The 27,634-nt window shown below is 36.2% G+C and overlaps 1 protein-coding gene across 2 annotated transcripts in view; it reads right to left on the bottom strand.

Annotated features, from left to right (window-relative positions):
- Nucleotides 1-27,634, bottom strand: part of ASCC3 (activating signal cointegrator 1 complex subunit 3) — a 225,777-nt gene that overhangs the window by 5,093 nt on the left and 193,050 nt on the right. For both annotated transcript variants that reach the window (XM_081945730.1, XM_081945729.1), the window contains exons 37-39: nt 17,954-18,178; nt 4,193-4,344; nt 2,386-2,527 (exon numbers count right to left, since the gene is read on the bottom strand). In XM_081945730.1, coding sequence (XP_081801856.1) covers nt 2,386-2,527; nt 4,193-4,344; nt 17,954-18,178 — 519 coding nt within the window. The remainder of the gene's footprint in view (nt 1-2,385; nt 2,528-4,192; nt 4,345-17,953; nt 18,179-27,634) is intronic.

The raw sequence follows: 27,634 nt of genomic DNA on the forward strand, positions 1-27,634 counted from the left end.
AGAGCTTCCAAGGCTAAGAACAGTCCTGAACCTAGATCTCTCCAGTGCCAGTGCAGCACCTTAAAATTTTCCATGTCTTTTGTCCCTCCTGAGTGATGCAGTGGACCATGTCTTTTTGGTGGTAAGCCTGTTTCTTGTTTTCGTACTATACAAATTTGGTCAGGGAATGAAAAGTGTGTAAATACATGTGAATGTATGTAGAACACTCATTCTCAAATCCAACATCTACAGCAGAGGTGTCAAACTGGCGGTCCGTAGGTCGGATGCGTCACATGCAAGCCACACCCACCCAAGCCCTGCAAATGGGAAAAATGTCACAAAAGGCCATGTGACGGTAACGTGATGTGGTTTGACACCCATGTTCTGGAGGATGCCAGTTTTCATCATACTGCTTGCCTGTATACAATGGCAGGCAGCACAAGAGAGAAGAAGTCTATCCCTTTGGACTCTGATGCTAGTGGATGTGGCCTTTATTGGAAGGCTTGATTATATTCCTAATCAACAAAGTGATTTACATTTTCTACAGATTTTTATTTCATCGGATTTGTGGTAGGTTTAGAAAGAAGTAGATGAAAACTTAAGCCTAATTAATCCCAGCAACATACTTCTACCATAGGTTCCCTTTTAAAAGTATGTGGCAGGTATACACATATAGAAAATTGGTAAGATTTAAGAGCAAAGTATAATAAAAGGTTTCCTCAGTGCTCATTTCCCTTGCCAAGATATTTGACTGGTTTCTTTTATGTTGTAGCAGAATGTATTTTTATTTACAGTTACATGCATCTAGATGTGTGGTGTAAGCAGTTTATGTTATTGACATATTAAAAAGACACATGAATGAGATGGACGCGCCCCATACACAAAAGCTATTTTTGAAGAAACTGCTAAGACATTTCAATACCAGCCAAACATATTTATCTGAGGATTAATCTTCATCTATTGAATCAGACGCGAACACTACCATGCATACTATTATTTAATTAGCAGCCAAATCCTCTGCCAGTCAGCCGCTGTTCCGGGCATACTGATGGGGAAGTAGATGCAAATCTCACAGTAGTACTGCTTTTTCTCATTACTACTGCAATTAGCACTTAAATTGATGCTTTAAACATACTAATTTCTGGAATAATTCAGGATTTGTATGTTACCTGAGATCGTCTCACTGCAGAGACGACACCAGATTGCTACGCAAATTGAAGCACTTTTGAGCCAAATAACCATCATCGTATCAGATGGAGACAATTTGCATTTGGTTTTAAAGATAACAGAACGGCAATTTATGCAAATAAATTAAGTTAGTTTACTTCTGAGTTTTCCCTGAACTAATTATAACAATGTTCTAATTTTTCAACACATCTATAACTTGGACTGAAGTCAACATATATTACAAATATAAATTTGTGGTAATAATGGTTTTGTTTTTATTTAAATATTTTTCATTGTTATGATCAATATGTGTGGTATTATGTTTCTATAAGTTTCATTTTCTCAGAAGTTAAACGGAGAATATTAGTTTGATTTCCTAAAGAAATTCTACAGCAAGACTGCTGTATCATCTTACTTTCCAGGAATTTCTGGTGTATAAAAAGGCAATCAAGGCATGCAAAATATAGTTTACACACTATATAGGCAGGTATCATTATATGGCAATATGAAACTCATTTTTTTGTGATGAGCCATACATGTGTACTGATAATTGTGGACTAAGTGAATAGCAGAATACACTTGCCACCCTATAGTGTATCTTTGTGGCTCTAAAATGTCAGGGAACTCAAGATCTATTATAAGCAAAGATTCTTTGATGATGAGCATAAATATTGTATCCTATTTCTAATCCTTTTTAAATGATGAACTATATATTGGGAAATGGCAGGAACTGTGAAAAAAGCAATAAATTACAATAAATATGTTTTTTAAGCTAGAGGGCATTTAATTTTTAAATGCATAAAATGAAATAAAATAAAGTTGGTCAGATAATGGGTCTATAAATAAAAAAAACTTGCATCCCAGTGAGGATGCTGTACTAGATTAGCATGAACAACTCAATGACCTCTTTGATATTACAGCAATTGCACAGCACGGCACACACACAAATAGTTAATAGATATCTTTACAACCCACCTACAGGTAAACGTGTGTGGTGTGTGAACTTTTGGTCCAAAGCAATTATGTATGTCTTTGACCAGTAAGTTTGAGCTCTAGCAATGCAGAGTTTGGAGGGAGAAAGAATGGTTAGGCAGGAGGAAAGTTGTGCTGTAGAACAGACTGAACTGAGCTACTACAAATCTTCTATGCAGTTCTAAGAAAGATTATCAGTCATTGCATTTATACCATGCAGCTTTATTTCTTTAGTAATATTAAGTGGGATAGATAGACAATTGTTACCTGTGTAATGTGTGTGGAAGTCAAATCACAATCCACAATGGAAGCAAAAATATCCTCTTTTCCATCACAGGCAGCCATCAGTTCAGGAAGACATTCAACAGGCCCTTGATAAGCACCTTTTCTTTTTCCTTGGCTCCATTTCCTAATAAAATAGAAAATGTATGATCATTGAGATTTTCAGTTCAGGGAATATCCCCTTCTTAAAAAATGGTCAAAGACAAGAACATGAAGTTGTGAAGACATTTTGAAAGAAAAAAAAAGTAAAAGCTATTTTAAGTACAGGGTGTCTTAGCAGCCTTTCACAAAAATAGTTTTTGGATTTAATAAAGTTAAAATGACAGACTGCTTCTAAAGCTGGCATGCAGCATGTCTAAAAGTACCACACTGACAATTGTACCATAGCTCAAGATTGCAGATTATTAAGCCACTTGCCTGTTGTTTTAAACCACATGGATTAAAAGTATCACGTAGATTAACATTACTAGTTTAAATTACACTTTAAAATTAATGACATGGTGATTTCTTTCATAGGCTTATGTAGTTTTGTATGATTTTACTACAATTTTTATAAGAAAGAAAAATATACAGTAAGAAGGAGAAAACTAAAAGGAAATTGGAAAGAAAGCTGAAAATGCAAGAAAAGAAAAAAGTAAAGGAAGAATAGAAAACATAAAAAGAAGTGGCTTCAAATGTTCACAGAGGTACAAATTGTACTCCATTTATAAGTATAATGATAACTTTACATCTTACTTTTAAAACTTTATTTTTGTATATGATAACTGCAGCAGGATTATTGTAGGCATGAAGATGGAAAGTTTTGGCATTTCATAGGCTTATGTAATCATCAGAAGACTAGCAACATTTGATTTAATGCTGTATAGCAAATTGTATGGAAATCAAAGTTTGATCCAATGCTGGCTGTTTGCATTAGAATAGAAATCAACCTTAAAGGTCTTCACTTTCTCTTAGAATTAAGTGCCACTGAATCAAACATGATTCCTGGGAACTTCATGGTCATCACATTAACCTGTCGTTGATGACAAACCAAAACTTTTCCAACGACACTCCAATGATATGCCCAGCCTTGTCTATCTATCTCATATGTTGTCTTTCTCTACTTCTAATTCCCTTAACCTTGATAAGCATATATTTCTAAATTTGCTATATTGGACATTTCAAAATGAATCCAAGAAGATCCATTATGTAAATTGAAGTTTGTTTATACAAATATGAAGGTAGCTCATGAGAAGTGAACCGTACCTAGATAACCGTGGGCTTATCTAGTTCAACAATCTGAGTCACACCTGGCAGCAAGATAAACATTATATAGGAAGCCAAAATGCAGGTTGTGAGTACAAGAATCAATTCTTGGTCTCATTCTCTAGCCACTCCTATTCATAGACATTACTAATATGTGTCCATATCAGGTAATGTGTAGCTGTTATGAGTGCTATTCACTAATGGCTTTATTTTCCTTCAGTTTGATTAATTTCTTTTAAAATGTCTAATTTGGAAGACATTGCTACATTTGATATATTTTTGAGAACAAAACCAGTATGATTAAATGAAGGGCCATTTCCTTTGGTCTCTCTTCATTCTTTGATTATTCAGCTTTATTGAAAGATTCTAATTTTATGAAAGGGGTAAGAACCCAGTGGAAGACAAAATCTCCAAAGTATTTGAGTGACTCAGATATGAATAATCTTAATGTTATAGCACAAGTTTCAACAAAAAGGGAGTGGACAGAGAGCAACACTATATCGTCCTGCATTATAAAGACCAGCTTTATAAATAATTAACTGTATACCTGAAAAGATGAAGATGGTGATATTCTATGTTAGGTAAAGTAAGCAAAGAGGAGTCATGGATCCATCGTCCCTGAATCAGCATCTGTACCAAATTGGTAAGATTTAGTACTGTCACCAACCATCCCTCATTTGCCGCAACATCCAGCATTGCCTAAATCAAGAAGAAAACTATATTAATTATACAAATAAATGAAAAGTTATTTTAGAATACCTTTTACGATTATGGATGCATATTTGTCTATTATTATGAGTGGTGATATGACGTTGAACGCATCAAAAACCCCTATGGATGGAAATAAAGTATGTCATATATAACAGCAAAGGAGGTCATATAAATCTAAATAATGACCAGGTAAACAAATAAATGGCAAAGGGAGCAAACTTTTGTAATGGCTAATTTCCTTTATATGAAAAGCCATTGTTTCTTCACCCTGTCTATCTTGTCACAATATAAGGCTTTTTTTTTATTCCAACCTGAATCAAACTCAAAAGCTTATTTACTATATTGCTATAATTTATTTAAGGAACATCACTTCTGGCTTCACCCATAACTTACTGTCCAATTTTTACAATTTGACTGTCATATCTACTTTGTGGAAGAAAGCTATACACGGAAGCTTTTTTTGGCATAAGGTTCTTTATAATTATTTACAAAACACAACATTTGTATATTTGATGGTAAACCTGCTATTCTTTCCCTCTCCTATATCAAGTTACAAAATCAAAATTTTATAACTTATTTCAGGATTTGGAGCTGTAAAACTGCACCTGCTAACAGCTTCCCCAAGAACGATTTAGTGCATACAACACTGAAAACTTAATTATTATTTAATGTACATAACAAGAGATTATGTCTTGGTTCAAATGTAAGTACCAGCACTCTGGCTTCATTGACATTTTACACTTTTGGAAAATTTGAATTAAGATGGGCTACCAGGAGTTATTTTCCATTCTAACATCTTTGATCCACAGGACTGAAGAACTACACTGGAATGAGCTATAAACATTTTACCAGTCCTAGCTAGGGGCTGTATTGTAATCCTGAAATACTCCATTTATTGATAACATTTGAATTAGGTCAAAGTTTATGATGAATATTTTATACCATTTCAAAAGATAGGTGCATATTTTACTTTTTAAAAATAGAAATAATGTGATTTCACATTATATCTTGGTTATAAGAGAAATATACTCAAATCAGTGAGAAAGTAGCTTCTATACACACTTGTTATTTTATACAAATAAATTAAATTCATTTCGGTGCAAATGAGAGACAGCAGAATTAGCATTATGGAGATCCTTTGTTGTAGAGTAATATTAACTAATAGGAATGGATATTTGTGAACTTTCTGGGAGATTATTTTGTATACACTGCCAATATCTGATGATCATCTATTCTTAGGTTCTGGAATCTCTGCTGTGGGTGATATGTTTATCTCTGTTATCATTCCATCCTTATAATCTCAAATTCTATACAAAGAATCAATTTAGCTATAGCTCCCTGGTAGTTATGGCATAAATTAGCAGATGGCAACTTGCAACTTTATCTTCATCATTCATCATCATTCATCATCATTCATCAAAGATTCTGAAGTCATTAATTGCATGGCACCTGACAATTCCTTCCACCAGTTCTCCTTTCTTGCAAATAAGCAGAGGATAATTTCAGTTATGTGTGTTCTTGTGTTTTAATTGCTTCTGTTGATCATTTTTTTAAGCTGCCCTGAGTGCTTTACATGAAGACAAAAAAGAGAACTTATATAATTAAATGTAACATGCACAAGTTGGCATTAATTATTTCAAAGGAGACCTCACGTTCTGGAATGCACCCACCAACCTTGTGCATTTGGTCTCTCTTAGTAAGTCCTGTGACTATTATAAAAAACACACACACACATTGACCTTCACAGTAGAGGTAGACACCTGGTTTTCTTTTCTTTTGCTTCCTACAATTATTATCCCTCCCCCTCAAGAATTATCTTTTATGTTTATGAAAGATGAATTTTGACAAATGCTACTAAAAATATGCAGGTCAACAAATTCCACCTCATTCCTATTTTAACAGCAAAGGATGCACCTTAAGGAAATTTCCAAGATTGGAAAGGTGACCATAAAAATATTAATGCAAAACTATAAGAACACCAGGAATGCTGGAAAATTAATGTGTTTTTTTTTAATTACAAAAGAATCTAGGGTTGTGGTTTGTTTTTCATTTCTTAAAAGGGGCATTTACTCTGCAGTTTGATGCTAGAATGTATTTCAAACTTCTCATATAGGCCACTAGAGGAATGTTAGTGGTCTATATTAGCCCGTACATTTAATCAAATGTTTTATAGACAAACAAAAGGCTGCATTTACTTAAAGCAAACTAAACAGTGGAATCTTCTTTAAACAAAGGAGCTGTTTACACATGGCAGCACTATTTCAATTAAATTACACTGATCCTGGAGAAATGTAGAATTTAAAAAAGTACACAAAGCTGGTTTCAGTTATGTGGGGGAGGCTTGGTTTAAAAATGATAGCTTATCCTTTTCATTTGGATCGAGAGAAAATTTTTTCAAAATGTTGAGATATATCTACGGTACCTGTTTGTCTATCTTCAACACGGTTTTAAAACATTTCCTTTAAATGTAAAGCATGTCATAAAAAGAAAAAGAAAGTATTTTATTAAATGATGATGTAATACCCTCCTGTCTCCCTGAAACCTCCCAGAGAAACAATCCAATTTCTCTATTCTCTACTCTCCACTTGGATGTGAGTTGCACTCTATGCACCGCAAAGGGAGTTCAATGGTTGGGGACAGTCATTTTTGAATTCCTCAACAAAGCGGTATGTGAACTGAAAAGGTAACTGAGTACATACTGAGATGCTACAGACTCACTGCAGGCTTTGGGCCTTTATAGTTGTATCCTGCAAGATGACTTCTTTTCTCTACAACAGGATTGACATCTTTGGATCAGATATATATGGAACAGGTTTCCTACTGCCACAGATGGATCATGGGGCTCATGTGGGATGAATTCCCTGCTAAGACACGATTGAGTTGCCATATAGATAAGATAAGATATAGGGTGGGGTAGGATGAGGTGAGGTGATATGATATAAGATAACCTTTATTTTCATCTTTTTCTGTGAACACACGGGATACCTAAAAAAAAAGAAATTCTGATGCCCGCTCTCAAAAGAAAATAAGCTGAAATGTTGAAAGTCCACCCAAGCTAACAGCCCTATCTGGGACAGAATGCTTTAACCAAATTTCTGTTGCAATGATGACAGAGCAGTTTCTCACCTGACAGTTTGTTATTAATTCTAGCTTCATGTATGCCATTTTAGGCTCTAAGGAACTCTTAGCAAACAAAATAGACGGTAGTGACACTCTATATGGATTAGCCTTTAGCCTAGTTGTTAGCCTCGTTTGCCTCATTTCCTCTTTCAATCACACCACCTCCACCTCAGAAGACGCTCAGCACCATAGGAAGACTTCCCTGTTGCAAAGGCTATTGTTTACTGCTGCCTCTGCCATCCAAAATATCAAGCCCTTTCAGAGATTACCACCAATCTCATACCCTCTGTGCAAGCCACCAACACTTCTGGTGCTGACATCTTCAAACAAAGCAGTTCAAAGGAATTCAAAATCTCCATGACAGCTTTATCAATAGTTCCTCTCTTGCTAAATATCACCAAATCCAATATAGATTGAGGGCCATTTGGCATGTAGTTCTGTTTTCTGGTCACAATTCCCAAAGAATCACTCAAACCGGGTAGCACTTTCAACTCCCAAAAACCCAATAGTCTTGACTTGTATTTCAGGGAATTCTGGCTTACAGACTGTCCAACAGATATTCTACATGTTTTGAAAACAATATTCTAGCTGTACTTCCAATAGTCTATGTGTTCTTCTTTTTTTTTCCTTCTCCTAAACTACACTTTCCCTTTTATGTTCCTTTCAATTTTTACTGCTGTTATTAGCTATTATCCCATTTATTACCTATGTAGAACTCTACAGATACCTTTAATGATAAAAAATGTGTAGCATGTGATGAGGAATGTAGCTCATTTACTACTGCAATTTTGTATTGTGTCAGTGAAGCAGATCTAGAGACAAAGAAATAGGAAGTTGAGTAAGCAATTCTGCATTCCACTAAATTACCAAGATTTGTATTAGGATCCTCCAGTGTGTCCAAAGCTAAGCAGAAACTGACAGCAGATTATTCATATTGAATCAAGAACAGCAAAGATATTAGTGTATGTGCCACACTGTGCCTGAAACTGAATAAAATAAATCCTCTTTTATGCTTTCCCGCCCATCATATTTATTCTTTGCATCTTTATCCTGAGGTGTAATCCAGGAGAGGGAGACTTTTACACAAATGGCTGGGTTCTTCCATTTGTTGCTTCGAAATCTAATCTTATTTTTCCACTCATTAACTAGGTGCCAAATGTACAAATACTTGACACTTCAACAAAAATGGGAATTGCAACGAATACTCAATGGGGCGAATTGAATAATTTTCATTTGTACTGTATTCCAGAAGCAAATAATCTAAGATCTTTGTTTTGGAATTACTAGTTCTGATTAAGCAGTGATCATGAGAACAGGGTTAAATAGTGTTTATGTGTTTAAAAAAAATCCCATTCATTTTGATTCCGGGCAAGGAGTATTCACTCTCTTAATAAAATGTCCCCTTTGCTTTCTTTCCTTTTGTTCTATAGTTTCCATGTTTAATTTACACTTTATAAAATTAGGTGAACAAAACAGCGGCCCTGTACACAGCAGAATCTACTGCACAAACCATTATTCAACCACAAGAATGAAGAAAAGCAATAAAACCCTTTAAAGGGAGGCAAACACTCATGTGGCAAACACTTCTAGAAACATGAGTTCTAGTTGAATTTATTCTTCAATATTCTTTATTTGTTGCTCAATAGTGCCATTGATCTGTTATTCAACACTACTACTAATTTGGAATATATGGCAGAGAGATCACAGTGCAGAAAAATGAGAGAAGGAGAAATGAACCAAAACTAAACCAAGACTTTGTGCTGGTGGTCTAAATGGTATTTTTGTATTGATTAAAAAAAGTGGAGGCAGTCACTCTGTGTGTATTGGTAATGTCAATGCCAACTGATAGTCACCCCAAATCAGCATGGTGAAAGGGATAGCCACCTAAATTTAATAATAACAATAAATGCATACAAAGCCAGAATTGAGAAGATAGCCACAGACAGCAAATTCTGTCACTATAAAGAAGCCGAAGAAACATTGGACCACCTAGTTATCTACTGGAGGAAGGTTGCACAGACTGACTACAAACAATGGCACGACAAAGTAGCAATGGTACATTGGAATAGCTGCAAGAATTATTATTTGCTCCCAAGCAAGAAGTGGTAGAACCACAAAATAGATAAAGTAATAGAAAATGAAGCAGCTAAAGTGCTCTGGGACTTGAGAATTCAAACAAGCACCTGCCATATAATACCACAGATTTAACAACTGTCAATAATTAAGACAAAAAAAAAATCCTAGATAGTGGACATGGCAGTATCTGGAGAAAGCAGAATAGAAGGAAAGAGCTGGAGAAAATACCAAAATTCAAAAACCTGCAAGTAGAAGTAGAATGAGTGTGGCAAAAGAAAGCAAAAGTGGCATCAATAGTAATAGTTGCCTTGGGTGCAATCCCAAAACATTTGAAGCACCACTTGAACACCATTGGCATTGACAAAATCACCACCAGTCAATGCAAAAGACAGCTTTACTTGGAAAAGCTTACATTTTGTGACACCTTGAAACAAGAATAGCTGCCTATCCCAGGTCCTTGGGAAGGACTTCACAGTGGATAAACATGTCAAATCCAGTCTAAACAACTGGCTGAGGGAGCATCCAACCATTACAATGACAAAAGGCCACACTTCCTGCATTCACCCATATACTATGCTAATGCCTTATGACATCCTAGATTCTTAGGAAAAAAACTCTATATGTATAAAAGCCAACATCAGTTACGCTCCTGTTATGCCACATTTTAATAGTAATAATAAACTCTGAAGCAAGTACAATATAAGCATTCCATTTGAAAAAGCAGAATTTTTCTGTGACATAGAAAAGGCTCAGTTCTTTTAATACTTGCTGCTAATTCTTAGTTTTTACTATTTTCAGAGTGGATTAATTAAGTCAAAGAAATTCATATCCTGAATTTTAATCAGGATTTATTTTAAGTTTTGATAAAGCTTTTAAATTCATTTTGGGTGAAAAGCGGCACAGTTTAGGAAAATGAAATGAAATGAAATTTCCTACTGCGCTTTTATTTTTGTTATGGAAGATGGCTTAAGAAAGTTCAACCTAACCTTTAAAACCCACTAGCAGCTTCAGATGAAACAGATGACCTATTCAGGAAATACTTATTCCTGCATATTTTTGAAAGCATAGGAACAAAGAATGAAATATAGTTTTCCACAAGAGAATTGTCTTCCATTTATTCTATCAGTAGGAAGCTATATAAAAATTAAATTAAGGAAGTATACCGAGTTAAGTTTATTACATAAATAGATATATTTTGAAAATACACATTATTTGTCATAGAGCCTAGTTCTTGTCTGTAGTTGAAGTTCTTTGAGTGATCATCTATGAAGTTGCACAGAAATTATGCGTTGCTGCAGGGCCCATTCCAAATCTTTTGTTAGTTACAGAATTTCTATCAGGAACCAAGTCCTGCAGACCTATTAAGCATAACAGCTCATAGTAAACCCATGACTCTCTGAAAATAACATAGTAGAATACACAAGGAACCTATAGGTTACATGATTTCATGCACATGGAGAGGGTAGGCTGTGTGAATTCACAGATGAACCGGTTCTGCTTCATAATTTCTATAATTCATCATAATCTCTATGACGCAGTCAGCTAATTATCTGAAGATGCATCTTCAGTCATAAGATAACCGGGAAAGAATTGCTATTCCAAAAATTGTTACTGAGAGAGGAAGTCCAATTGTAGTTTTAAGTGAAAAGGGACGTCAAGTGTCTGCAATAACTCAATAGAGGGTTTACCTGAAGAAAAACTGCAAATGTTACCTTCTTCAAGAATGTGCATAGATGTAGAGAAAATTCTGTTGCCCAGCTATTTCATAATAAAACTTGATTGCTGCGATTTCTATTTAGTCAAATATTGGGGAGAGAAACCCAATCCATTATTGGAAGAACAAAAATAGGTACTGGACCCTTTGAGATGAAGCTGTAGCAGAAAAGTGATATTTGGACATCATGTAAAAGGTAAAGGTAAAGATTCCCCTTGCATATATGTGCTAGTCATTCCTGACTCTAGGGGGTGGTGCTCATCTCAGATTCAAAGCCAAAGAGTCAGTGCTGTCCGAAGACATCTCCATGGTCATATGGGTGGCATGACTAAATGCTGAAGGCACACAGAACACTGTTACCTTCCCACCAAAGTGGTCCCTATGTTTCTACCTGCATTTTTTATGTGCTTTCAAACTACTAGTGTGGCAGAAGCTGGGACAAGTAATGGGAGCTCACTCCGTTATGCGGTGTTAGGGATTTGAACTGCCAAACTGCTGACTTTTCTGATCAACAAGCTCAGCGTCTTAGCCACTGAGCCATTGCATCCATGGACATGAGCATGAAGTAATTTCTCAACTAAATTGAGAAAGTTACAATGGTACCTACAAAACAATGGTAATAGGAGGAGGAAGGTGTGTTGAATATGTGTGTTGGGTTATTTGTAGAAATAATAAAGGTGGGATACAAACAAACAAACAAACAATATAATGTCTTGACCCAGGCATAGACATCAATTCTGGAATAAAAGAGGTATTTGGATGAAGTACTATTTTATTTCTATTAAAAAATAGTGAAGGGAGAATTACAAAAAGAACATTACTAACTCCTCTTTAAATGAGCCAACATTACTGTGACTCAAAATGACATCCTACAGAACAATTGATGAAAAGGAATGATAGCCATTGACTCAAAAGGTTTTACCATCAACCTGAAGAGAATGAAAGATAGATTCTAGGCATGGACTAATGGAATCACTGGCAGATACAGGCAAGCAAGGCTTTTCATGAAGTGCTTTTCCAGTTAACTAGAAAAAAGGGGATACAATCCTGAAAGAGAAAAAGAAAAGATGGTTACAAGATGTACTCTTATGGAAGACAGCCCCAAGTGTAAAAGGAATGCCAAAATATGATGAACTGGATTATTGCAACGGATGGTTATTTCTGCAACAATTTTCATTATGGTAAAAATTCCCAAAAGATTTTCTACTTAGAGAATAGGAAGCCATTAGGGATAGTTTCTGAGAAACCCAGAGGACCTCTACTGTCTTGATTTTGAACTGAGATGGAAAAAATCCTCCAAACTGTAAGATGGTGTGAATCAAAAATTGAGGTTTGAGCTCCTGCTTATTGAACTATCAGGATAATTCAGGAGATAGTAACCAAGATGCAGCATAGGAGGAGAATTTAGTTGTCAAAACTAGAATTCAGTTGGTCAAAATCCTATAATATTTTCAAGATTCTGATCAGAAAGAGATCACTGGAAAAGAATATGGAATTAATTTCTTCCAAGAAAACAGAAAAGTGCAACCTTAGAGACTAGGTATTTATTCTGACTTTTCTGCATAAACTTTGGGATTGACCCGAGATGAAAAAAATACTGATCTTGAGTGGCTCAAATGATCAATAAGGATGCTGTCATTTTTAAGCATATTGATAGGAATAAAATAGAATGCAAGATCATTAGTGCCATATGGGTAAGATATAAAAGTAGGATGGGCCTTTTTCCACTTGTTTGGTTTTTATTTTCATTCATAGCATTACTTGATACCATTTGTACTGAAGGAAGCCAAAAAAACCTCAAATTGTTTCCAAACTGTTAAAGACATTTAACTTACATTTTAACATTGATATACCACAAACTCTCTAGTACGAACTATGTATTTTAGATGCAAAAAGATTAGAGATGAGCTTCCAGCTCTGTGATCAGGTCTTTATTGAGAACATCAAGGAAGGACATGTGAAAGTTACACATTTGATGAGATATTATAACCAGCTACCACTGCATGGACTTTTTGATGGAAGAAGAAGGACAAGAGAAGGAGATGTTGGACATGCTAAGCAAAGAGGACAGTATAAAAGTACCACATCTCTGAGCAAATCCAAACATGGGTATAATAAATGACTGAAATCATGACTGTCATTTGGCTCAATAGCTAAAGTCCAGGTTCTAGTCCTTATTTTGCTACAAATATCTTGCATTCTGGAGACTATAGCTTGTATAACTGTTTCCTTGATAGCAGAGATAATGTATGAGAGGAGAAGGGACGAGTTTTTTTCGTTTCCTTTTTATAGGTAAATCCTGATTCTGTAAAAGGAGGAACATATGAAAGGTGTGGTGAGAAAGCTTGTACAACTATGAATGAATTAACAACTGATTGTTATGGCATCCTAGGGCACCATAGCAAACTCACAGGTATATCATGGGATATTTTAAAGTTTGAGTGAAACATAGCGGTATTCAAAAGTCACCATACGAACTACTAGCTCAAGATTGCTATAGTTTTGGCATACAGGTACACTGTGAAAAAAAATTGAGACACCAAGGATGTTGCGATCTGAGAAAGTTAGAGAACCTCTAAAGTAAAGGTTGGCATCAAAACATACAGCCCATGACGGTTCTAAAGAGCAGGGAGTTCATGAGTATACTAACTTTGAATCCAACACATTGAAATGAAGGTGGATGAGAGCTTTGAATTATGACTGATAAGCTACAATAATGCAGAACTGATTTGCAGTTTGCTCAGTAAAGGCCAGTGCAAATAAAGCTTTCAAATTCCAGAATTCTGAAGGGATAAAGGTTCAAGGAGGAAACAGCTCTATAGATCTTTCATTTTGTGTGTGGCAATGCTCACTGAATTATGCACTACATTCTAAAGATGGTAATTAATTTTATGAAATGTTTTACAAAACATCATATAATTGTCTAAAAATGACTCTGTAAAGAACAAAAATATGACTTTATAAGCTTAAAAAGGTGCCCAATTGAAATCAATTTCTAAGGTCATGCCCATTTTTTTTAAAGTACAAACAAAACTTTACAATTATTTTATCCTGATAAATTGGCATTCTTTGGAGGGTTAAGGTCCATTTTCTCACAACATTCAATATTGGGTAAACACCTTAGAACCGAAAGTACATTTTCAAGAATTCTATTCAATGGCAACAGTTGTTCACAGTAACTTTCTGCTGAACTTTTAGCCCCATAAGGTTAGCATTCAGGAAGCTCAGCTGCTATCTAACAAACTTAATTAATCAAAAAGTCATTTCCGAGCAGTAACTATGAGTAAAAGTGCTTCAAGTATGCTAGCAAGCCTACAAGTTAATCAAAATGCTAATGCAGTACAAATTAAAGTTGTGATTAACATTTCACAGTAGCTGCTTAAGTGAATTGATCACACAAATGGGTTAAGCATTAGTCATTTCCTTCAGCACCAACTGGGAAAAAGGTTTGTCATGAGTTTAGGAGGAAGGAGTAATTGTACTTCAGAACCGTATCATCAAACTGTCAGCAAATATATTACCATGCAACAGTTCTTATGGCTATCTCGAGTGTTCAAAAACAAACATGTAAAAAAAAATCACAAACACTGGAAATAAATTCTCCATTTGAGGGCAGGTGGAAACGATTAAACTAGTACTATATGGGGACTTAATTTTCTTTCTTTATCATTTATGTAGTGCTGTAATCAGTTATGTTTGTGCTATACTGATAAATATTCATATTTATCTTCCTTTCAAAACAAGTATTAACCTCATCAAACATAAGGTGCTTTGTATAAAGTGAATGGAGGTGCTGACAGTAGGGGAAATTTTTTTAAAAGTTGTATAAAGTTTATCCTGGCTAACTTTAACCACAGTCTCTCTAGCATTTCTCAAAACTACACGGATTGACTCCTTCATGTAAATGAAACGAGTGTCACCAAATGAAATTTATTGTGCCCTAAGGCCAGATAAAATTGAGTGTCACAAGCACCAACCATCAGGAATCAAATATAGGTAGTTGGTAATCCTTGCTTACCAGCTGCTTGTTTAGTGACCAGCAATATGACCGCACTGAAAAAGGAGATTTATGACCAGTTCTTGAAACTGTGGCCATTGAAGCATCCCTGCAGTCACATAATTACAACTGTTTGGCAACTGGCATGCAATTACAATGGTCACAGCATCCTACAGTCACGTGACTATGGACCATTTGTAACCTTCACAGCCAGTTTCATACAAAGCAAAATAAATGGGGAAGCCAGCAGGAAGTTGCAAGTTGCGGTCATGTGATATCATGCTTAATAACAACAGCATGATTAGCTAATGATTGTACAAGAACTGACATTGTAAGTTGGGCACGGTCACATGTTTTACTTTACAACCTTGTTTTTAGTATCCGTTCTGATTGTGGTTGGCGAGTGAGAACTCCTGTAATATCTCAGCATATTCCTTTGTAACTGTTTTGCTAGTAAAAGACGAAACATAAACACTGCAGAATCCTGACACTTGGAACTGGAATACTGGAGAGGAAGGTTTTTTAATAACTGTCATGACAGCAACGAAGGTAAATATATGTGTCCCAGGATAATGTTGCAGGATTCAATCTGGGTGGGTCACCAGGACCAGAGGTTTTGTCTTCTGAGCTTTTGGACTTGTGCTGGAGCCTGTCTTCAGGGAACTTCTCTTTAGCAGAGTTCTCTACACAGAACACTGTGCTAAAGAGAAGCTCCCTGAAGATGGGCTCCAGCATGTTTTAGTTTAGTTTATGAACTAAAACATCATCCGTTCCCCACACAAGGAATAGATCAAAGTCCTGGCAGTAATCCTATAGAAATGTTGTGTATCTGAAGTGGACAGTTTATGCATGGAAACCTATCAGCATCCCTGAATCAAGATTGTTCTGTGAGGAAAGATAGGCTAAAGTTCCTTCAAGTTGCTGTGTAGGACTGATAAATATCATCAAAAATGTTTAGTTGCTATTATTGCTGCCAATAGAGACATACCATTTATAGAAAGCAAAGATTCATACGCTTCTGTCCCAAATACAGTATATATCTTTGTATCATTTACCTCAACAAATAAATAAGTATAAAGATTTTGATTCATTTAATTAATTGGGTTTTCTTTATCTAATTTTAGAACTTTTAGGTCTAAAATATGACCTAAAACAGATCATGTTTTAGGTAATATTTATGCAGAAATAATGAACATTCAAAAGGGTTCAAAAACGTAAGTACCTTAGTACCACAATATGAGAGTATGATTATGAGACAAGAACCATTTCTTATTTTGACACAAAAAACAGATATAGCAATGCAAGGTATGATTACTAGGTACAGAAAAAATTATGGCCATAACTCTGTTCTCAAAGAACAGCATAGATATTCTGCTGAAATGTGCTTAACATATACAGGGTAAATATTTTTCAAAGGATTAAGGCTGAATATCATAAGAGTAGCCTTATGTCACCAAAGTAATCATGAAAAAAATCGCTTTTGTTTTGGTAATCATATTTAATCAGTATTAGGTGGAACTGTATCTTATCAACTCTGAAGGGAAAGAAATACATAATGATCTTGGCTTAAAAATTGATAAAGGCTTATCAAATTCCTATTTAACTTTTGACCTTTATTTCAAATCATTACATATGTTGCAGAAACAGGCAATGAGAACCTGCACTGACATAAACAGTACAGAGGTAATGTTAAAAATGTATATACACTAAAATGATTTTTAGTAATTATGGTGTATAGTAATTATCTGAGGCCTGTATTTTTTGAGCATTTATAAACACGTATGCATATAGCCAAAATACCATATTATCAAGCCAATATATTTTGTTTGAATAAAATAGGCAACATATTTTGTTAATTAAGGCCCGTCTACCTCATATGAGTGATGTGATGATGCATGAGATAAGTCCTATGAAATAGAAGGACACTTCAATTCCCACAATGGATGAATGGCTGCAAAAGTTAATGGTGTTAGCAGACATGGCTAAATTGACTGCTTTGATTAAAGAAAAAAACACAATTACTTTTGTTTCTGCTTGGAAACCACTTCTGATCTTTGTGCTTGAGGTGAGAAAAAAAAAGAAATTTTGATTTTGGAGTTTACCGATTAGGTAGATTTGTTGTTACCGTGTTTTCCCGAAAATAAGACAGAGTCTTATTTTCTTTTGACCCCCCCAAAATAAGCATTTGGCTTTATTTTCAGGGAGGTTTTATGTTTGAGGTGCAAGAGGCAGCAAGCATGGTCACTTCATGGCTGCTGCTGTGTTGCAATAGTTTCAGGGAGGGCTTATTTTAGCACATGCGCTCAAAAGCCCGATTGGGCTTATTATCTGTCTTATTTTCAGGGAAACAGGGTATAGAAATGGCTAGTTTACGCTATTATGTAAAAATAAAAAGTTGAGGTTTGATGCTATAATCTTATTCTACTGCACTAAAGGGAATTTGAGGTCAGCGCCTTTTCTTTCTTTCCCCCCCTTTCCCTCCCACCTTTTCCCTACTATTTTCTTTTGTATTTTTGTATTTGATATTATAAACTACTAAAAAAGAGATAAAGCCTGTGGAATATTATGCATTAAAATATGTGACTACATTATGATGTAATAATATCAACAATTCGGGCACATTTTCAAATCTAGATTTTGGCAGTCATAAGTACCAAACTAGACCATTAAGCATAAAAAATTAACTGTACCTGACATATTCTGATTGACTGGTCTAACACCGTCTTGGTATCAGTGACATAATCTGGACATGGAAGCACGGCACGTTCAAAGTGGGCTTGCAACAGAAGATGACATTTGGTGTGTGAGCTGTCAAAAGAATGTGGGTTGACTTCAATGGGGAGACATTTGGCCAGTTCGCTATTCATTTGATCTTCATTGTGCCTCACTGGGAGGTCTGTGTATTCTTCAGCATCCTGAAAGAGAGAGACAGAGAGGGGGGGGGGGCAAACATTAGTGTAAAAATATATATGGAAAGAACTGGGATATAGACAATTAGGAGCTTCCTTTGGCAAATTTTACCCAAGCCCCTAATAAAACTACTTACGAGAAATATGGACCAAGTGTTCCTAAAGCTTTCAGATATATTCTCATCCACAAGCACAAGAAGCACTAGAGAAAGGCTGGATTACATTTACAATATAGTAATGTTTTTTGGCAAAAGTTCAAATGCTTTCCAGAAGAAAATGCTCTCTCAGTTGTAAATTTGGCCAACTGCAGATTAATTAAAGTTAACTTTGTGAAAGCTGCGTATGAGAATTAATTGTAATGCATTTTACTTATGTTCACATGGTTACTGTACAATAAAATATTCCTTTTAATTGACAGATAAAGCCTCAAGACAAGAGGATAAAAAACTTGAATAATAATTCAGAAAACCCTAGAAATAATACCTAAGCAACCTCTAAAAATGTCATGGGCTTTGAACAGTGTTTTTTTAAAGAACAGATTGAAGACAACTGCTACCTAATCCATGATGTCTTTTCCATTCTTTTGTGAAAACTGTGGTCATTTATTTTCTGAACCAAAGGGTCAGTGCCATCTTAAGCCCTATAGAATTCTTCATGTTTGCTTCACTCTTATTTAAACCACATCCCTTAACAATATTTTAAGGGATATTTACCAAGGAGATTTTTCTTTTGGGAGCTTGGTAGCTCTAGCCATGAGACAGACTAAGGGGTGGGATCAGCAGAATGGCTGCAGCTGAGCAGGTATTTCTGGAAAACAGAAAAAGTCTCCTTTCTCCCCCTTAAGCAACCTGTTTTATTTACTTCCAAAATACTCCTCTGGTTTCAAACAATTTGCCTACTTCATTTCCTATGAGTGTGTGATGGATGATTGTAAGTGAAGTTCATTTTCTTATCTACATCATGTAAGTAATTAAAGGAAATTGAGAATGAGCACTGGAGCTTTTATGCATCTGGGAACGAAGCTGAATGTAGGGCACCAAGGTCAGCCTAGTCCATTATATTTTTATGTGACAGACTGGTCTGCTTGCCCTGTCCCTGTTTGCTTAGCATAGGCAGGACAGGCTACTAACTGCAAATCTGTGCTTCTGATTTGCCCAGCTGTCCTTGAATAAAGACATCTTCCACTGCAAATGTGAAATGGCAGTGATTGACAACTCTATGATGAACTCAGCTTGTAACCCCCTGCTACTGTTTTCAGATTGCAGGAAGACAGACGGAATAAAGAAACATCCTTCATAATCAAATCAAAGTGGCCTTGCTGTTCACTCAGGTTTTTTTCTGCATTCATTTCCCTTTTTAGCACAAATCTATCCTGCAAGTTCCACAGACTACACAATGCCAATTTATGAACAACAAAAACAAGAGCCTGGCAGAACCACTTTAAAAAGACTGTTCAAAATTGGAGAACGGGTACATTAATAAGAACATTAAGAATGCCAAATGAACTGTTCCTTCATTTCCCTTAAGTGTCAGTAAGAAGCTGAATGAATTTGGAAATTCAACAGGAGCTGATAGTAAAAGTGTATCTGCTGACATAGAAGGCATAAAATCACATAAGATTTGGAAGCTTTCTGATAGAAGCATAGAACTTCTTTCCTGGATTTCCTTTTGGCCAAGAGGAAATAATGAGGAAGAAAAGTGAAGCAGCTGAAAAAAAAAGTATTTAAAGAGTCCCCAACAGTTTTTGGTTGCACTGATACAAATATTTATTCCGATTCCTCTCAACCCTTCCCCCCTTTCTTTTTTTTACAGTGAAAATAATAAAAATAATAATAATCAGGATTTTGTAACCAAACAGCAATTTCAAAAATATATGCTGTGGCACTTCTTGGAAAGAGAGCTACAACAGGCCATAAAATGTATTCCTTTCTAAATTGTCAAGAACAAAAGTAACACTGGTAGCATGAACTAACATCATGCAGCCTTAAAATAGAATCTGTGTCTACATTTCAGTTATCATTCTACATTTGAATAGTCAATGGCCATTCAGTTTTCAGACGGAGGATTTTCACAACTGTTAGCAATTACAAGTTTTTATTTGCATGTAAATCTACTCAGATCTCCCAAAATAATGGAAGATCATATTTATTGATTTTAGAGTATCACAAGATGTGGTCCTTTTATACTTCCATACAATTCTGTGTCAAAGATAAAATTAGAAGCACTTTGCATTTTTATTCATTCATTTACCCTTTTGCCTAAAAACGAGTTCCAAATCCAAAAACTTTTGTTGTATTATTGAAGTTTTCTCTAAAGCCTAAGAAAACATTTACTCTGAGTTTTCTCTTGCCTTACCTAGCAGTTCAAAACCAATGGTTCCAAAGAGTGGAAATAATGATATAGATTTGTTTTGTTCAGGAGATATTGGTACCATTATTATAAAAAAGCTGCAAGGGACACCTGGCCTCTAATAAGATTTAAAGGCCCACCTTAAATTCCCAACTTAAAACTAATTTTGAATTACTGCCACCTAAATGTTAATCAGTCACATATAGAGTATTAAGTGAAAATTCACAAAAACAGATATACCAAGGGGTAGAATCCAAAAGTCTTAAAATACATAGTTTACTACCAGAAGAGCTTGGGAAAATAGTAGCTTGAAATTACAGCAATTTTCCAATCAATTAATATTATTTGTAAGCTCCTGTTATTTCATCAATATTATTCTCTCATCCAAATTATTTTTAGCATAAAATTACTTTACTCCAATGTAGATTTATACTGTGTACCAGTTCCTAGATTTATTAAAAAAACAAGTATGCTCTATTTTAGCAACATATTTTATAGTGATTTAAAGCTGCAGGCACTAAGTCTTCTATACAATGAGACTAACATCTAGCCAGCCTGTATAATATTATGCAGCACAATCACAATCTGGTACAAAATAACTAAGGACCAAGTGCCATCAAAGTCAGTAATACGCCTAAGCAAATATACATTGGATAGAGTTGTGAGCTGTGGAATAGCTTGACCAATGCAGGTGACAAAAGAAAGCCTTATTTATGTTAAAACATAAGTTCAACCATGAGAAATAGCAAAGCCTTTAAAGTTAATGAGTTGTAGACTTCTCAGGCCAAACTGATTAATTTGTAACACAGAGTCTTAAACTAAACCAAACCAAACCAATTCAGCCTCTCACATTCCCTGAGCTTGTAAAGGCAACTATGCTCTTTATCAACACTATACTGGGAAGCTTGTTTAATGTGGAATTTGAGGCACCAGTAATATATTATGTAAATTTAGCACTGCAGATTGGCTTTTACGACAATATTTAAAAGGTGATGTACATATGTTCATCAATTATTTTCTTATATACATTTTTCTCATTTGCATCATCTTACATTTCATCATTCTGGCAAGTATTCTTTGTATTAGCATACATCCATACCTCTATGATAGTCTGCACCATAATTTTCTTTTCATTCTGTTCAAGCAATTTCCCTATCCTCTTATATAAATTTTTCATTCAGTCTATTGAAATATTAATTTATCTTCTAAAACTTTTTTGGCGAGAACCTGCACTTCCTTTTCCTGTATTCTATTTTAGTTCAAGAGAGCCTAGTGCTTTTTCTCATGTTACTTAACATCTACATGAACTGTTTATCCATCAGGTTGGGATGAAGTACCGTGTTTCCACAAAAATAAGACAGGGTCTTATTTTCTTTTGAACCCCCCCCCCCCAAATAAGCTCTTGGCCTTGTTTTCGGTGAGGTCTTATTATTTTGGAGGTTCTGGAGGCGGTGAGCATGGTCACCTCATGGCTTTTGCTGTGTTGCAATATTTTAGGGGAGGGCTTATTTTAGCGCATGCGCTGAAAAGTCCAATTGGGCTTATTATCTGGGGAGGTCTTATTTTGGGGAAAACAGGGTATACCTAGCTGTACATCATTTCTGTAGGAAATAAAGGAGAGGCTTTGAAAGTTCTGAATAGGTGTCTGGAGACTGTGACAATTTGAATGGAGCAAAGCAAGTTCAGACTAAATCTCTCCAAGTCAAAACTGTTGTTTGTTCATAAACACAGCATTCTTAAGAAAATTGGTCCTGGTAATTGCTTTGGATAGGATAACACTCACCCAATAACACAAATAGTTATTAGCACACTGGTGCCCTACAAAAAAAAAATCTTGGAAGGCACTTAGAAAATCTGTATTGACAACATTTCCATCTGTCAATTCCAAATGGCCACACTGCTTGGAACCACACATATATTATGTGGATTATTAAAACTTCCTAGGTTCTCTGACTTCCAACAACAATGGGTATGATTTAAAATTTAGGTGTTCTCTTGAATACTAAGTGGCTACTTGGCAACAATAACTTGCACCTTTATCACGACTCAGCTGACTATTGTAATACATTGGGGCTGCCTCAGAGATGACCTGGAAGCTACAATGGCTGTAAGTTTTGGGAGCAAAGTTACTAGGTCCCCCCCCCCTCCCCATTATTCTACATTGCCAATGTAGAATTGTTTTAATGTTGCTTCATTGGCTATCAGTAAGCTTCCAGACTCAGTTCAAAATGTTACTTATGACCTTTAAACCCCTAAATGGCACAGCATTGATAAATGTCACCTATTGTCTTGCGATGAATGAATCTAGTGAGGTCATCCAGGGAGCGTTTCCTAGAGGTCCCTTATTTAAAAAATGCATAGGACGAAATGGCAGGCCTTCTTTATAGTAGCCCCCTTCCCAACCTCTTTCTGGAGGTCTCTTCAGTGCTAACTTTACTCAGTTTTAGAAAACATTAAAAGCAACACTATTCCAATCAGCCTTCAACTGCGGCTGATTATAGATTGCCATTCCCAGATTTTGGTATTTTGTTTTTCCCTCAGTTCTAGTCTACTGTTTGCATTGTTTCTATTTTAGCTATTTTGTATTTAGCCATCCAGAATCTTTGGGATTGGGGCAGATTATAAATTATGTATAAATAAATAAAATATTTTAGAAATACAGAAAATAAAAAGTTTGAACAAGGATTTTGGAAGTACCATAGAAATTGGAATAAACAGGAACAGTAAATAAAGAGCATTATAAATAATGTTTTACTGTCAAAACTGTTTAGCACTCATGAGCAACACGTATAATGGAAGGATGTCTATAATTATAATTAAACAAATCTTTAGATAAAGTTACCTAAATAGCCAGCATTCATATTTCATACACTGTGAATAAAAATGTGCACATATTTTTCCCCCACCTCATATTTTCTTCACAAGAATGCACCTATGAATTCGGCTGAAAGAGAACGACTAGCCCAAGTTTTCCTAGCCTACTTTTATGCCTATGGGAGGACTAGAACTCACAGTCTCCTGACTGGAGTTCTAGTTACAGTCTCTTGGTTTCTAAGCTAATTTACCTATTACACGGTACTGACTTCGATATTGCATTATGCCTCATTTAATCTCATCTCTACATTATGGGGATGATGGAGAAACTGCTATGGATAGAAAATGTAGAAAGATACACTTCCATCAGTAACCTGTCTTAAGGAAAAGCATCTTAAGGGAAAAAAAATCAGAACAACATCATTATTTAAAATGACTTTAAAAGCACTTAGATATATTTAATATGATTTTAAGCATAACAAAGCAGATTAACATAAAATAAAGCATTAATATATGTATCTCAATGCTCTTTAATGTCATCTTCTAAAGACAATTGGATATAAAATTAGATGCTTAAGCATGTGTTATGGTCTACTTGCTACCAAAAGTGTTACCTTGGAACACCTGTTTTCTGTAGTTTGTGATCAAGTCAGACTATCAGTATTACAGTGTTTTTCAAATTCAATATGCCAATGTTTTGGGCCCACTACACAACAGAGCATTCTTCATCTTTACTATCAAATTCATTTAAGTTGAGTTAGGATAGACAAAAAAAGATCTGAAATTATTGTAACCTAGAGATAGGAGAGAAGTCCATTCATCCTTGTTATTGAGCCAACTCTCATCTTGTTCTCAATACAGTAACTATGAAGCTTGTACTAAGAAAAAAGCCTGCTAGAAGTCTTCTGTTAAGTTTATTTTATCAAAAAATAAAACGGAGAAACATTTATTGTTCCTTGACTAAGTTACGAGCAAAATGTAACCCCACCGTTCTCTGACTCTAAGGAAAAGGAAACACTTGTAAAGAAATGGATGAAGGATAGCAAAAATATTTGCCCTGTATTGATCCAGTTTTAAAAACATTTTCTCTAAATTATTTGCTAATAATTAGCATAACATAGTTAATTAAGTTAGTTAAACATATGCATTTTAAAATTTTGCTTCTTTCACCCAGGCATTTAACCTATTAATATGTGTGTGTGTGTGCGTGGCAGAGGTGGATTGTTTCCGGTTTGGCCCAGATCAGGCGAACTGGTAGTAGTGCTGGCGGGAGGCTTCGCCCATCTACCCGGATGCTTCTGCGCATGCACAGAAGTGTCACGTGCAAAAGCGCTCACGTAAGCACGCACAAATCGGTAGTAAAAAAATTGGCAACCCACTACTGGTGTGTGGGGGAATATTCAATTCTTGGGTGGTTTATTAATTCTAAGGCTAATATATGAGCTAGCTCTACCCACCAACATCTACTAGCAAACAGATGGAATTAAGCCAGTCCTAAATTTGTAAGTAGCAAACCAAGCAAAAGGAAATGCCTCTATTAAAGTGGCTCCTAACAATATTACAGTTAAACTTACTTTTGTGATATTTAATTTTATACAATTTTTTATTTTTAGAAGTTTATTTCTACTCCACAAGATTTGGTTTGTGGTACCAGCTTCATAGGATAAATAGTTTTTGATTTTTTATGAATGCAAATTAATTTTTGTTTGTTTAGGCAGACACAGAACTGAGGACACATTTGCTAATGGTTTGAAGAGACAAATGTGTTATTTTTTCCTCTTCTGCTTTGAATATATAGAGCAAAATGTTTTGTACATTTTGTACAAAATTTATGCTTGTACATTCAGGATGATTTAAGGACTGGTATTTGTTTGTTTGTTTATTTTTGGCCTGATCAATCAAAGTATGATGTACCAATTCATCTGCCTGGCTATCAAATGTTATAATTTCAGTCCACTTCTCCCTTTCAGGTATGTCAGGGAAACAGTCATGCATTATCTGGAAGTAACATTTCTCTGACCTCATATTTTAAATCTCCATTACTTGCAGTGACCTTGGGAAATAGCTGGAGAAATAACACATTCAGTGCAGAACATTTTTTTTAATTATTTCCTTCCAATTTGAAGTGTCATAAAGGAGAATGTGCAGCAGACAAGTTAAGATATGAACAGATCTTTCAAATATGAATCTTCACCTTTCTCTTCTTAAAAAATATGAGATTTATTCCTATTTAATGACTATAGTGAGTTTGCAAACATCCCATAATATTCTAATGATCACTTACAATCCAGAAATTCAAACACTGATTACAATTAGCTTCAAAGTCATACACAGCTTTAGATTTTAAATAAAATGGAAGTAACATTGACTTCTTAAAAATAATAATGCCAAATTTCAGGCAGCCGATATTCAGCAGAAGTGGCCTCAGTGGTGGGTTTCAAATTTTTTAGAACCTATTCTGTAGGTGTGTCCTGTTTTGTGGGAGTGGCTTGGCGGTCATGTGACTGGGTGGGAGTGGCTTAGCAGTCATGTGACTGGATGGGTGTGGCCAACTTGTAAAATGTGGTGAAACTCACTTAACAACACTCTTGCTTAACAACCAAAATGTTGGCTCAGAAACTCTGGCATTTGAAGTGTGCAAGCCTTAAAGCTGTCAAGTTACAAGACCCTTGCATCCCTAACCCTTTACAAAAAAGCCCCAGGGGTGTTCAAACTTGACAGCTTTAAGACTTGTGGACTTCAACTCCCAGAATTCCTCCTTCCCTTGCTCAGCTGCTATCACTGCGGTGCCGCCAGAACAAGTGAGGTCTTCAGAGGGACCTTCCCACCCCCTCCAGAGAGCCCATGCAGGGAGAGAGGAAATGGGCTGGTTTGAATGTGGACAAGTGGACGGTTTAATGGCCAGTGAGTGCCTCCTTCACTCGTTCGGGCAGGTGGAGAAAGAAAGGAGGTGCGCGATAGCTGAGGGTGAAGGAGCTCTCCTTCGCCCTTGGTGGTGGTGGTGCTTTCTCACGCACCTCCTTTCTTTCTCCGCCTGCCTCCTTCACTCGTTCGGGCAGGGTAAGAAAGAAAGGAGGCGCACGATAAAGCACCCCCGCCACCAAGGTGAAGGGGAGCGCCTTTGGCATCAGCTATTGTGCACCTCCTTTCTTTCTCCACCTGCCTGAACGAGTGGAGGCCACTAAACCGCCTGCTCACCTGCATTCAAACCAACCCACCTCCTCTCTCTTGGCATGGGCTCTCTGGAGGGGGAAGGAAAGATCTGTGGGGTGAGCGAGCAGGGGGGGCAGGCCAGGGGAGGGACTGTTCCGGTACGGGGCTTCTAGAGGCCCTGGTACGCAAACGCATGCTGGATTTCTGGCATCGGTACGTGGGTACTGTACTGCCTAAAACCCACCTCTGAGTGGCCTGCAGTACTGGACTCTAACCATTGTGCCACTGAGACTCCTGCAAATGGTATGTGATGCCTATGTCCAGTTTTTGAGGTTTCTATTGAAGGAATTCTTCATTGAATGGATTTTGTATCTCCAACTATATTTGGATGATACTGATAATGGGACTAGTTTTGTTATCTTCATGGATACCTAAATTGAAAACTGGAAGTTAGTGACCATGGAATCCTTCTGCATCATCTGATTGTATCGAACCTTCTGTCAATATTATAATTCTTCACATCAGATGGTTTTCAGAAAATAGTGATGGTATCTACTAATTAATCTCTAGGGCTAGGCCACTGATATATACTATCCCTCATGCTATTCAATATTCAGTATTGAAGTTCTCAGTATGGTGGCGGCACACAGATTGACTACTATTTATACCTGTGACGTGCGGTGAGGTTTATGACTGGCGAGGCACTGACACAGTGCTGGGTTTCAAATATTTTTAGACTTGTGGACTTCAACTCCCAGAATTCCAAATTCCACAGCCAGGCATGCTCAGTTCCAATTTAAAGTGACAGCATTTGTTTTTCTCCTTTGCTCCTTCTTTCTTTTTCTTTTTCTTCTCCTTCCCCTCCTTCCTCCCTCTCTCCCTTCCTCCCCCTCTCAAACACACACACACACACACACACACACACACACACACACACACACACACAGAAGTTGGATTGGACTATCTCTCCTACCCCTTCCCTCTCTCACTCACTCTCAAACAAACCCACACACACACACAAAAGTTGGATTGGATATCTTTTCCAGTGGCTTGAAAGCAGCTCCTCTGCCATTCCCCCCATTCCCCTGCTGCCTTTCCCAAACACCTCCACCATTGCAAATGCAGCCTGCTGTCTGGGTGGGAAAT

Source organism: Natrix helvetica, assembly GCF_964273705.1.
Source record: "Natrix helvetica genome assembly, chromosome: 2".
Classification (NCBI taxonomy): Eukaryota; Metazoa; Chordata; class Lepidosauria; order Squamata; family Natricidae; genus Natrix; species Natrix helvetica.